Raw genomic sequence first — 13,835 nt, 5'->3', positions numbered from 1 at the left:
TTGTCTGAGCCGGTCTCTTCCAAGCTGTCTTGGCTACTCAGCACCACCCAGCCACGCTTCGTGGCAATGTGCGACGGCCACCCTCCTCCTGTAGTGCAGGGACCGGCCAAGGGGCATGCAGTGCTCAGAAAACAGAATTGCTACAGGTGAACTAAGGGAGAAAGTCTGGCCAGAGCGGTGTGGTCTTGTAGAGGCATCTGGGGCAATCGAAGAGGTGGAATCTGCGATACTTGACACTAAAAGGTTTGTCTTTTTGACTGTAGGATTCCTTTTCTACTCCTTACAAAGTACCCAGAAATAAAGAAAAGAAAAGAAATGGAAGAAACCGCAGTAGACAGCAGCCCTGGGCAGGGATCAGGGCACTGTTTGAGATTCCGAAAATGTTGTCTAATTAGAAGTGCTGGCCCCAGAGATCTAAGTTTACTCCTTGCCTTGGATTCAGCCTTCCTTACTTACTACCGATCCTGGAGTTAACCTCTAGGGTAGCCTCAATCCAATTCACAGAAGATACTTAATTTGCAGTGGTTGGCTTGATTTTGCCATCTTGTGGAGCTTAGCTCTCTGGAGGATGGGTCTTTTCTTCCAAACTTGTCCCTGATGGGCAACGGGGAAAGGGAGCCAGATAGAAAGAGGAAAACTGGTGAGAAAAGGAAATTGTGGGGCTTCTCCTGGAACTCTTCGTATCTGGGTAAGTCTTAACTGTACATCAAGGATGGAAAAGAGAGAGGAGACAAACAGGGATGTGATCGGTGTTAGTTCTGCCAGGGCTATGCCAGATGGGAGCAGAGGTGAAGGGTTAGCTCTGAAGATGGCTGGTGGTTTAAGGCTCTAGACAGTCTTAGGAGCAAGTCCCCAAAGGACCTAGTGATAGTGCAGGGCGGGGAGCCGAAGTTCTGGAGGTTATCACACACGTGCCGCCGGCTCAGTCAAGCCTTGCACATTGCCAACGGTCCTTCCTTCCGTCTGCTGTGCTGTGGCACTTGTAGGCCTGTCTCGTACACGGCAACACAATGTTCCACGCCTTTTTGGCTGTGGTGGAACACTCGGTGTGTGTGGTGGTGGTCTGCTATGAAGGGTCCCAAGACAAGGGAGAGGTTGTAGCGTTTCTCTACATCTAAGAAGTGTGTTTTCTCACAGGGGTCTGCTCTCAAGTGAGCCATGGTTGTGGGTATATTCCCTGTTTAAGGCTGCGGAGAGCAACCCTTTGTGGGTCATGTACCTGGTTCCCTGTCTCATGACCAGCCTTGGGCTATGTCATACACCAGAACCTGAAGACCTTCAGCAGATTTTTTTTACTTTACAGTTAATAAGTAATCAGCAATAATCATAAGCATCGTGTAGGCAAAGAATCCAGAATAAAATGAAGTAGAAAAGAATGCAAATTGAAGGTCTGAAAGTGAGGGAACAAGAACCCGCCTTCAGGTCCAGAGCTTGGAAGTGATGGTACCGGTTTTCTACAGCACACACAGGTTTTGAGCCCCAAATGCTGCCCTCTGTGCCTGTCTCCAGCAAGAGTCAACAGTGGGATGTGTTCATTTCTTTGTGTGACTTTTGTATAGGATTGACTCTGCCCCAGCAGACTAATTGTAATAAGAAGCATTAAACCAGAGCCAGAGTCTGCCTTGACAGTGTTAGGCACAGAGCTGTGGGGTCAGACATCCTTGCCTCTCTTGCCTGCCAGACCTTGCAACGTTCGTCTCTTTGCTCTGGGGATCTCAAAGCACTTGATGCACCATCCTCGTTCAGCAGAATAAATATTCACAGTTCAGAGCAGAGTAGCTGAGATGTGCAATTAAAAAATATCCTCAGGATCATGGCACAGATCAGTAGCTGTCTGGGAAATGGGATGGACTGCAGGATCCTCCTCTAACTGCTGCGTGATTTACGTAGAAACCTTCAGAGATGGAATATGTAGCAGGCATTGTTTTGATATTTAAATATTCTCCAGTGTAAGTCATGCAGGAACGATGAACAAGCTGTTGGACTAGTAAGAAGATGGGAAAGATGTAAATAGACAGAAAGAGAAAGGATTTGCTGACATATCGGGTGCTGGGGCAATTGTGTGCCTCAGCAGGAGGACATACAGGAGGATCACTGTAGAAGCGTGTGCTTACCATCAATAGCAGTGATTGGAGCACTTCAGTTTATGGACAATTCTGGAGGAAGTTGTGGATGAGGAACAGCATAGCCTTAAACAAGGCTGAGCTTACAGAGGAGGGAAGAAGCACCGAGGCTGAAGATCTCTGCTGCCTCCCCTGGTTTCACAAAAGCTTTTGATGTGAACCAGTATACGAAGTAGCAAAATATATTGCACACTTCAGACAAAAGTGTAAGGGAAAAAGGCATGAAGCAAGACTGCTGCAGAGTCTTGACCATCCATGCAGGTACTTTGGTTTAATCGCTGCAACTTTTCTTCATATTCTTAGCGTGAACATTTAATGCTAGGGCTGAAATATGCAGTGAAATTACTGTAGCGTAATGGTCAAGCTACCACAGCTTATAAATTATTGCGTATAAGCTGATCTATGGCGACCGGCTGTGTGTGTGCACTGGGACTTGGCAGCAGACGTCTAAGTTTGCATTACTACATGTTCTGACCAGACAAGGTGTCCAAACTCTGAACTGGGTTGAAAGATGTAACACTGGTCCATATCTGGTCCTCTTAGCTTTTGGAAATGACGCATATGTTGGGGGGGAAAAAACATCTTAATGAAAATAATTCTTAGTAGCTTCAAGAAATTGGAAGTGCTGAGTTGTGCTTGGCAATAAATGTCAAGATAACAGAATGATTGGGTCGGGGACAAAAGGAAAAGACGTGAGGAGGTAAAATGCAGCAGAGATGAAACTGGGACAAGGAGATTTTCATGTAGACCAGAGGTGGGGGTGGGGGGGCAATTCTAGTTCCATCAAGTATGAACCTGGGCCTTTGGCCACCAGCATGGGCCAGAAGTGGAAGATGGACAGATGGATGAAGAGGTTACATTTGGTAGGAAGACTAACAGCGTTGCTTTACCTGTGCAAAGCAGCTGCACTAAACAAAAGACTCCAAATGACTGGAGGCAGTAAAGAAGACTTCTGCAAAAGATATCAGGCTTCAGAGGAGTCATCTTTAGATGAAGAAAGATGTTAGGAACACAGAAAATGCAGACAAGAAGCAGTGTTAGCAGCTTTCAGCAGGGAAAGACTCTTGAAGGCAAGCAGGTGAGAAGAGAATATATGGAAATGGTGTAAAAGCACCTGAAGTTAGCCTCACTGCAATGTTGCTACCACTTAGTTGTCTGGGTAGCGAAAAAGTTGGGGCTCCAGGAGGAAAAAGTCGAGCAGAAAGGAATAACAAGGAGGCTGTGGGCTGAAAGAGTGTAAAAACCTATTATACGATTATAGCTTAGTTTAGGCTACTAAACTGAAATGCAAAAGAAACAATGATGTAGGTCTTGGTGAATATTCCATGTAACATTTATGGAAGACCTGCATGCTCTGGAGCAGCAGTTGGAAAACGGAGTACAGCACAGTGCCTGAAATAAGATTAGACTGCTAAGTTTAGGGAAGTGAAACCAACTCCTAGGCAATACCAATGATGGATATTGAGACCAAAGATGGACTGTTGATTGGGGTTTCTCTTGCAGTGGAATAGCTGCTTAGTCTCTGACTGCATTGACTGCATCTCCCATGGAAGCTGAGGCACCCACAGCACTTTTTGATGCCAATACTGTAGACATGCATTTTTGTGTCTTAAGCTTCAGGCTAAATCTCTCCCTCTAAAGAAAATACATCTATCCTTACTTAGGTGCTTAAAAATGGGTCGCACAAGTAATTAAGCCTGAGCTATTTATTCTGAGGTTATCTATGACTGAGAGAAAGAGGCACTTACATAGGGCTATTCATCCCCTTGAGGAAACTTATCTATATCTGATGAATAAATTATTATTTCTCATTAGTGATGATTCGTGGCGCCTTCAGTGACTAGCTCAGATTTGGGTGTTCAGTTTCTAGATCCCCAATTTAGAGCAGGTAAATCCCACCCTTGACATCCAGTTCTTTGCTTGATGTATAGGAGTAGCAGCAGGAAGAGAGACAAGGGGATTTGGGGATGTCCTAGAGATCAAGTGGCTCCCTGGAAGGAATAGGAACAGGGACTAGTGGCTCATTATTACCCAATGCTTTGGTTTTCCAAGGACTCAGACCCTACAGGGCTGTCTGGGGTGGGGCGTGGATCTGAAGTAGGAGACGAGGCCAGACCATGTTCACAATACCCTGGCCCCCCTTCTGCTTTATCACCCACCATGGCAGGTTGCCCTAGGTGTGGAGGTACAAGATCTGCTTCTAGTGAAGACTGGGCTATGCCAAAGGCTTGGCACCCAAGGGCTGCTGCATAGCATGTCCCCAGCTGTGGTGGAGCCCAGGCATGTCTCCCCCCATCTCAGTGTGTCTCAAACTGTGCTGAAGAAAGGGTGATCATTGCGTTGTGTGCCAGCATCACCTTTGCAGCTTCTCCAAGTGCCCAGCGAGGGCTGGGAGGAGGCAGAAACCACTCTGTAAGGAGCTGGATCTGAACTGACGTTGGGCACTCAGGGCTGTAAAACATCAGCTAAACCCCAAAACATTAAATCATTCCCAGGCAAGTTGCATTTTTAGGTCAGAACAGTTTGACACTGGCTCTTCTAAGTTTAAAAAAAAAATAAATTCATTGTTACTTTGTTTCTGATTCATTTCAGGCAGGCAGAAGCTGTCAGTGGTGACAGGGTGGAAACAGAGGTATCATCCACAGTGGAAGAGGAGATAGCCGCTGGAGACGGGAGTTTTATTCACTTCATTGAGCAGCAGAGAAGAAAAATTGTAAAAGACACTGCTTTTCAAGGTCTTTTTGTTTAAATGCTCCTTCTAATTAGGCTTGACTGATGCTGCTGCTTTGCTTTCAGCGTGGCTGGGCTTTGAAAAACTAATAATGATTATTCCTAATTGCATTTGATTGCACATATCTAAAGGCCACAGATGGCTGGGGAGGACTGAGATTTAAATAAATGCACATGCGCACTCTCTCCCTTCCTCTCCTTCTGAGAAACAAGGAAGAAATGGACAGTCTGACAATGGACCTCTGTGCAGGCAAAACTTACTTAGCGAGACCATCAGAATCCTCTGCAGGAGCAGGGAAACCCTGGAAGGGTCCAGGTGCAACACTGAAAATACAGTAACGATCTGTGGCTTCATAGGTCAAAGGCCAATAATATAGGATTATGTATTTAGGGGGAAAAAAACCAAAAAGACCGATCATAATGACTGAATTTAAGTGTGATAGCTGATAAATCTGGTAGTGTTAATTTATGGTACAGACATATCTATTGCCCTGGTCGTGAGGCTTGCTTGTGCCAGGGCTGCTCCTGGGCTGGCCAAAGGTCACCTCTCGTGGTCTCAGACCTCCAGCCTCCCTTGTTCCTGATGGGAACCTGATTTTTTCACACCTGGACCTGGTCCTGTGAACAGCAGCTTCAGAATGAGCCCTGCTGCCTGGTTTCACTGAGAATGAGGGCAGTCACACAACAGCCGCCCTAGCACGGCTGTAGCATTCAGGATAGTTGTTTATTAGCGGAGGCAATAGGTGTAGTCATTCATGCAGCCTCTCTGCAAGTAATAAAAATGCTCAGAGAGCATAGCTCAGTTTTTTCCTTAACATTTATGTGGGTTTGGGTCTTGGAGGGTCCAGTGACTTTGTATACTCTCTGCCTCTCTCTCTCTCGCCTGTCTCCTCAGACAGACCGTGACAAGGAATTTTCCAGAAAACAGCCTTTGTAATTTTTTATAATATTCTGAATCCAGCTGACCCAAAATACTGGTATCTTCCTTAAAGATACCATTCTTTTAGCTAACACTTATGTCTCAAATCATTGTGTGCTGCTTACATACGTCCTCCTGAACTATTATTTTCTTGTTTGTTCTTTTTATTGTCAGCTATTGAGTTAAATCCATGCGCCCATGGAAAATCAACCTCAGGAGTCCACTATAACTACTCAGTAATTTCACCTGCCTTTATTTAAACTACAGTCACCCATGAGTGTTTTTAGGTTACTGCATACAGCACCACATCCATCACATTCATTTGGAGGCTGCAAATGAGGGTTACTGTACCTTGAGCCCGACTATATACAGCTGAGCGTAGTACAAACTGAACTGCACTTAACACCCTGTGTATCAAATATATCATTTGTCTATATGGCAATTTGAAAGTGGAAGGTTTGAGAAAACATCTGAAAGCTTTTAATTAACCTTTCTTTTTTTTTAAAATGGCCTTCAATTTATCTTGCAGTGATCTTCTTACCCAACTGCATCAGCATCTGCCTTGGCTTCACTAAAGCTATTCGTAACTAGTAAAGATTAGGGTGTTTTTGGTTTGGGGCTTTTTTTCCCCCCCTGCTCTCAAGTCTGTATTGCAGCTTTTCCAAGGAGTCCAAGCTGGAATGGCAGAAGATCAGAAGTATGTTTATTTTTCTTGCTTTCTTGGTAGAGAGAAGGGGCAACTCTTCCTGGTCTGATAAAGCTTCTCAAGAGTTTCTTTTCCATGACTTCCTAGGACAGAGCTTCACTTCCTGACTGGGAAGCTGCAAACTTCAATCGAGACACCAAGAGCTTAAGAAGGGTCTGACAGATGCAGAATTTGACTCAATAAGAAGATAATTGACTAAGCCACATGTGACATCCCAAACATGTGATGTGTCTCCCCACCTTGGTGTCCAACTTCATCGCCTCTTAAGAGCTGACCTGATGCAGGTTATCCTGATTGTTTTCTCCATGAGGAGTACATTACACCTGGGGTCAGAGCACCCTCTGATAACCTATGGGGCCGATGAGCCTAACCTTCACCCAAAGGAAGTGGACCTCTGCTATAAAACAGTAGATAGTGCCAAGGTCCAGTTTTCTGTCTGCTTTTTGTTGTTGTTGTTGCTTTTTTCTCTCTAGCCTGATCCTCCTCTTCAGAGGTCTGCAGACAGACAGAAAGGTTTATAACAGAGGAGAAAACCCAGGTAAATCAAATGAGGGCTGAGAAAAGCCTTGGGGTAGGAATTAGAAGATAATTATATCAATTAGGAACTCAATAATGAACCACATGGGGATGACTGGGCAAATGTGATCTATTCCAGCTGGTTTATCAGTCCTTAATATCAATGAAGTGGTTCAAATAAGGAGAGATTTCCCTGTGCTTTCCCAAAGCAAGTCTTGATGGTTTTCATGTTATGCTGCCGGGTAGAATATTCCTTAAGCTGATAACAAAACAGTCATAAAACATTATGGTGCTAATTTTCAGCCCTAGCCCAAAAGAGGGATGAATCTAAGTGGTGGGGTTTATTTTGGCTTTCATAAGAGGAAATTTCTGTTCTAGAGGCACTGGAATTGTTGATGTTCCTCCATCCCTAACTTGTCCTAATTCTGTTTCCGGAGTGTCCCCTGGGCACGCCGATGGTCTGATGGACAAAACAGTGGTAGCATGAACTGCACCATCGCCTCAGCCCTCCTTCCCTGTGTAACCTGCCTGCTTCTTGAAGTGCATGCCTCATCCTAGCTGGGGCTCTTGAACAAGTGATGGGGAAGGTGGAAAGCTAAGGAACAGGCCACTGCTGTATGCATTTCATGTAATGGGTATTATTTTATGGGAGCTAAATGCACTGTCTGAGCAGTGCTGTAGAAAGAGGGGAAAAAACCCAAAGCTGTGCTCTCTCGTTCTTCAGTCTTCTTGGTGCTAGAGCATTGGTGTGATGCCAGAAAAGAGCCTTTTCCTATCATTCTAGGTGTTTATCTAGCACCTGCTAATGTCTGAGCATGTGAATACATTTGAAAGGTCACGGAATGGCAGGGAGATGTGCCAGGGGAGGGTTAGGCTGGGCATTAGGGAAAGGTCCTTCCCCCAGAGGGTGGTGGGGCCCTGGCACAGGCTCCCCAGGGAGGCATCACGGCACCAGCCTGGCGATATTCCAGAAGTACTTGGACAAGGCCCTCAGAGACACGGTGTGAATTTGGGGTGTCCTGTGCAGGGACAGGAGCTGGGCTCGGTGGTCCTTGTGGGTCCCTTCCAGCTCAGGACTTTCTGTGATTCTGTGATATGGAGGCAGTGGGGGGTGCCTAGGTAGAGCTACGTGGGTGTGTATCTTCATAAACCTGCACAAACTACAGTTGAACTGGGGCAAGGGGCTCCTGGGGAAGAGTCTGCAGCTCCGATGAAGTGCAGGAGGTCTCTCTGCAATGCACCTTACAGGAGGGGCACTGAATGGGGCAGTGGCCAGGGCAGCCCACAGAGCTAATTCCAGATTTTCCCAGTGCCAAGGTAGCTTGCTAACCCTTGGACAGTCAGCTTTCAACCTGGGGGACTGAGAATTCTTCCAAAGAGCCTATGAAAGAGGAAAGCTTTTTGACAACGCAATTAGATTCAATATTCAGAGGGTTTTATTGCCTCTTCACTCCCAAGTGGAAAGTGCACATGAATCTGCACGTTTGAAAACATTTGAACACTGTTAAACAGGAGCCGCCTCTTGTTTCTTTACTTTTCCTTACTGAGTGGGCTTTTTGGTTTTGGTGGGATTATTTTTTTTAGCTCTTTGAAACGATCTGATGTCCAGCCCCTTTGACCTTCTCTCTGTTTGCTTTGGTGGGCTGGTTTAGCATGAATTGAATTTTCCAGGGTAACTACATTGTACAATTATTTGAAGCAAAAAGTCCTTGCAGAGCTTCGGAGTAGATGTAACCTATCTGATATAGATATGATGTAATTCATCTGCTGACTGTTCATCTAATCTCATTTTTGGATACCTGGTAGTTAACCTGCGTGCAGCTGGTGCTTCCAGATGAGATTTGATCCCTCTGACGTGCTCTAAGAAGTAAACAAGTTTTCAAGAAAGTCTGGTGTAACTAAAGCAGACCATAAAATTACACCGGTTTTATAACAATTTTCATAGTTTTGCCATTTAGCTTTGTTTTGCTTTGCATGAGGACGTGTCCTGTAAAGCCTGTGTCTGTGAAACGTAATGAAAGGGAACGTCTTCCCAGTGGGGTGGATGCTGTGCCTCCTCGTCACCCTGGCTTCAGCGAAGCGTGCTTCGTGAAATGTGCACCGTAAGAGAAAGTTCTGCCTCGCTTGTCACCTTGAGAGCTGCTGCAGGCTGAACAGCTTGGAAAAAATGTCAAAAATGTCTACAGCAAAGCATGTGTGAGTTTGTACAGGAGCATTAGGTTCCTGCTTGCCTTGCTGGGGATGTTGTATCATGGTCAGATAGGATGAGCTGGTAGACCCTGTTGAAAAATCCTAAATTAAGTAACTTTCAAATGAGACAAGCAGAGGGTCAGGGCGGAAGGTGGACCGTGGGGTGGGGATGTGAACTCAGCACAGTTGTTGCCTCTGCTATGTTGGCGATGAACTGCTAAAATCAGCAGACCGGAGGCTGCGGAGATCAGACCTGGCTTGGTGCGAGGCCAGGCGAGGGGCAGGGCAGGCAGGGATGCAAAGTTTGAAAATGTTGGGGGAAAAAAAATATATCTTACGCCAGCCCATCAGAGCCCTTAACACAGCTGTGCCTGCACAGATGCATTTTCCAGCAGTTTAGCTAAACCCAGAAATCTGAGCAAAGCAAGCTCCGCTGCAAGAGCGCGCTGCTCACAGGCACCACAGCCCTGGGGTTCTGACCCTGGACCAACACAGCAGCTGCCTCTAATGTGGCTCAGACCTTAGAAAAAGTGATGAAGAGGTTGAAAACGGCTGGGCTGTCAAATTTTTTGGCAGCTGTAATTCTGGGGGGGGGGGGGGGGGCGGGGGCGTCCTTCCAGATAGGACTCTCGCTTCTGAAACTGTTGGTGGTAAGTTGTAACTGCTGCCAGGGCATAGTCCCGGGTTGTGAAGCTGCTCTTCCCTCCTGGCTCACCCCAGCTGTGCTGTAGGGAGCTGGGGCTGTGGAAACGCAGTCATCCTCAGGGGAAAGCTCTGAAACTGAGCTGTGGGTGAGGAGCGTCACCTCAAAAGATAACGTTTCTGCTGAACTAGGGGAAATGAGGAAAAATAGAAGAAAAATGCAGCCCAAACGTTTAACTTGGGCAGGTACACCCAGGGACAGGGTCACCTGGGTCATGCCTGGTCCTTCTCTTCCTTCCCTGAGCCTCTGATGCGGGGCACTTGTTGGATACACAATACCAGGCTAGAAAATGCTGTGCTGTGACTTTGGCCCTTTGCACTGTGTCAAGTTCTCTTTGGGGCTTAAAGCAGCCTTTAAATGCTGACTGTCCTCAGCAGCAACTATTGGCGTTTTAAAAGCGCCTTCCTTCTTGTGCCGGGCCTGCAGAAAGCAACAAGCCTCTCCCAAAGATGCCTGTAACTCCTTGGAGCCACCTTAAATTCCCTGCTGTCTGCCCTACCTGTCCTCCTTGTGTAACATGCGTGGAGCAAACCACGATTTCTGCAAGCCCCCGACCCCCCCAGTCTGTAAAGTTGCTCCTTACCTCGATTAACTGTGCCACGGCAGCTCTTGAGCAGGACAAGAAGAGGGAGGAAGACCTCACCCAGGAGAGAGGATGCTGCAAGGGTGGATCCCACGCCATCTTCTCTTCCCAATATATCTCCGACTTCTGCGCTGTAGCCCAAAGCCGGGGAGGTTATGAATAACCCAGCCAGCTCTCAGCGGTGTTCAGCATTTACCAGAAGCAGTCGCGTGCTGTCCCGGCCCTTCTTCACCGCCTTCCTTTCTAACTCAGCAGCCACAGAGCTGACGCCGGGGAGTCATTAATTAATTAGACTGGTGTCGCTTACAGAGTGCTCTGCTGCTCCTCAAGCCGGGCTTCGCCCAGGGAGGGATGCAGGGAGCAAAGTAGCAGTCAGAGCTCTCGCTGCTCCCCCAGGGGAAGGTGATTCACTCATTAAGACCCTGGCTTAGCCTTTTTTCTTTCTTGCTTTTTTTTTTTTATTATTATTATTTTATTTTTAAAGCTGCCTGACTGATTCCAGCTCTCTTGAGCTTGTTTTTCTCCTCGCCTGTTGAAAGAGTCCTCTTCCCCTAACGAAAAAGGGCTGTAAGCCAAGCTGATGCATCATCAGCATCATAGCTACCCTATGCTAGTGGAGTCCGGTGTTACTAGAGATAAGTATTTGACATCTCGGGATTTTAAAAGCATCTTTTATCCCTGAAGGATCTTGTGGATGCGTTGCTACAGTCTGCAACATCACCCGGACTTGATCTCTGAAGGGAGCCAAAGGCAAGTGGGAAAAGCATGTGCCTAGCAGGCTGCAGGAGCTAAAGCTGCAGGACCACCATCTCCAGCTCAGTTCTGTTCGAGGGGCTCAAAAATATTATCTGAATCAGACAGGTAGGGAAAATGCAGCCCGAGGGGGTTGAGGGGATGTGGGACTCTCAGCTGGACTGTCCTTCCACCAAGCAGCAAAGAAAATCTTCGGGCACAGAGTGAAAAAGAGAGTCAGGAGGAGAGTGACTGGATGAACCAGGTTTACTGTATTCTTCCCCACTCATCGCTTTTTGCAGTATTCTTTATTGGGAGAAGCCTGGGTTTTCAGGCAACAAAACGAGAGATGAGATCTGGGAGGATCTGGTCACTTCTGCTACTCTGTTCTAGCGCTGTGAGCGACATAAGCACAATTTCAGGAAAAATAGCTCCATAGCAAACTGCTATTTTTACAAGCTCAACTAGTCAGGCCAGCTTTAAGGTTTGCGTTACGGATTAGACCGCGAAGATTAGAGGAGGGTGGAAGGAAGCCAACGTGTGCATTGCTTCGGTGAAAAGCGGCCGAATTGTGCTCGCCGCAGACTCGCACCGTGACTTTTAGCTGCTGTGCTCCCACCCGCGAGGTGCCGGGAAGCTGCGCGCTCAGAAATGCGGCATAGGAATTGGGTGCGATGGGAAGGCAACGCGGGATGCTGAGTTATGAGGTTTCAGCAGCAGGCAACAGACGGTGGCAGCATCGAGGCAGGGAATTCTGCATTTGCCTCAGATGTGCAGCTTGGTCCTCCTTTCCCCGATGAATATCCAGACTAGGGCCTGGGATTCTAAGCAGTGGAGCTGGTTTTAAAGTTTTTCAGCTTGATTTCGTACGGAAATGGGGCTTTTTGGCTTTTGGTTGCCCCTCTCCTCCTCTCTTTACCCTACCTTCCCTCCTCTGGACTTCCAAAACTTTGCTGCTGTTTTAATGCAGCTGAAATTGGCCAAGGGATAAAAGCCTGGCAGATAGTGAATTTCATTGCATTTCATTTTAAAAAGTGTGTCATTGGCTAAAAAGTTAAATCAGCTGTATTCCCCATGGAAGGAAGAAGGACAGTATGTGGACAATTTTTGCTCGACAGAGATACTATGACCAGACGAGCCGTGGGGAGCTCAGGTTTGTGCCCGCATCTTGCTTAGACACCAGCGAATGCAACCACGGGGCATAAATCTGGGCTGTCAGCCCTGCTGCTTGTGGGACCGCTTCCTTTTAGAGAACATTGCCTAAGCGCCGGTCTGCTCAAGAGGAGCTTGTGGAAATGCACCTGCTGTGCCCTGGGTCAAACACAGTACAAGCTCCCTGAGCCTTTGGGTTGCTATTTCCAGAGCGCAGTTTATTATTAGTGTCTTGCTCACGGGCTGGAGTTCAACACCGCTCCCATCCTTTTATTTGTGGGTTCTCGAGGTGTAGGTTTTTTGGCGGTTTCTTAAGGTTCCTAACTCACCGATCAAGTCAGTCTGTGACTTTCCTGGGAACTATCTCCTCTCTGCGTGCTCATGAACCAGGCCTGCCGTGGCATTGAACCATTGCTGGATAACATTTGTGCCAAGAGCTATGCAAAAATAGCACAAACAAGCTGATAGTTTCTATTTTTTTTCCCCCCAACCTCCAGATTTCTTATTCTATATATGGGTCACTGAAGCATAGTGCCTCCTTTAGTTTTCAGGGAAAAAAAAATGTGGATTTCTGCAGAATCTGGACCTTTCAGCATTTTGTAACTTCATTTCAGCTTTTTTCAATGGGACAATTTGAAATATTTGGAGTAGGTCAGAGCAGACTCTCCTGATGGGATTTTAAATTATAAGGCATCATGTTGGCCTTCTATTCTTTTGAGCTTTCAGAGTTCTTTTTAATATATATTTTTAAAAAAATTTTCTTTCACGACAAGGAGGAAAAACAAACTCTTTATATGCAAACATCTACTTCTAATTTGATGACCTGACCCCTTGAGCTGGATATTTTATAGACAGAAAATAAAGTGTTGCAAAACTTCTGACTTCAGCGACAGTGAGGAAGTGAGCTTTGCAGAGAGAGGGGAAAGAGCTGCCTCTTTCCCCCCTAAAGCCTTACCAGCAAGGACCCCTCACCGGATAAGGTTACTCACAGCCCACGCTGCACATGCTGTTATGTACTCACTGACGAGGAGATGACCACCAATCCCCTAGTGAAACCACAGGCGCTGCCGACCTCGTCAGCTTCCTATTTATAGCTTGTGCCTTTTGCGTCCTCTTGGGAAATAAACGAAATGCGGCTCTTGCAAAACGTGTCGCCTTGCCGATCACCGCGGCGCTGGCGTGGCTGCTACGCAAAAGCACGGCACTGCAGCTCGGGAGACCGTCGTGTTCCAACACCGCCCGCGTTCGCTCAGTGCGGCAGCAAGAGCCCCGGGGGTCAAACTGCCGAAAGGGGATGTGGCTCTTGCCGGCCTCATCTTCTCCCCCACCCTCTGCTGCCTGCCTGCATTTGGGCTGAAGGGCAGATGGACGGAGAGCCGTGGGGGACTCGAGGTCTGGGCTCCCTGGAAAGGCACAGAGCACATAAGAGAGAAAGGAAACGAGTCTCCTTGCTTTATTGATATCAATATCTGCCAAGCAGA

At 47.0% G+C, this 13,835-nt stretch overlaps 2 protein-coding genes across 2 annotated transcripts in view; one reads left to right on the top strand and one right to left on the bottom strand.

The window, feature by feature from the left end:
• Positions 1 to 13,835, top strand: part of ALS2CL (ALS2 C-terminal like) — a 73,009-nt gene that overhangs the window by 9,074 nt on the left and 50,100 nt on the right. The window lies entirely within an intron of this gene.
• The window catches only part of TMIE (transmembrane inner ear), a 40,919-nt gene that overhangs the window by 26,113 nt on the left and 971 nt on the right, over positions 1 to 13,835 (bottom strand). Inside the window, exon 3 of the mRNA XM_064441835.1 lies at positions 10,471 to 13,757. Within this exon, the coding sequence (XP_064297905.1) occupies positions 10,471 to 10,569 (99 nt within the window). The 5' untranslated portion in view covers positions 10,570 to 13,757. The remainder of the gene's footprint in view (positions 1 to 10,470; positions 13,758 to 13,835) is intronic.

The sequence above is a fragment of the Phalacrocorax carbo genome, chromosome 2, assembly GCF_963921805.1.
Source record: "Phalacrocorax carbo chromosome 2, bPhaCar2.1, whole genome shotgun sequence".
Classification (NCBI taxonomy): Eukaryota; Metazoa; Chordata; class Aves; order Suliformes; family Phalacrocoracidae; genus Phalacrocorax; species Phalacrocorax carbo.
The sequence above is the reverse complement of the archived record's forward strand: the minus strand, read 5'-3'. Positions and strand labels throughout refer to the sequence as shown.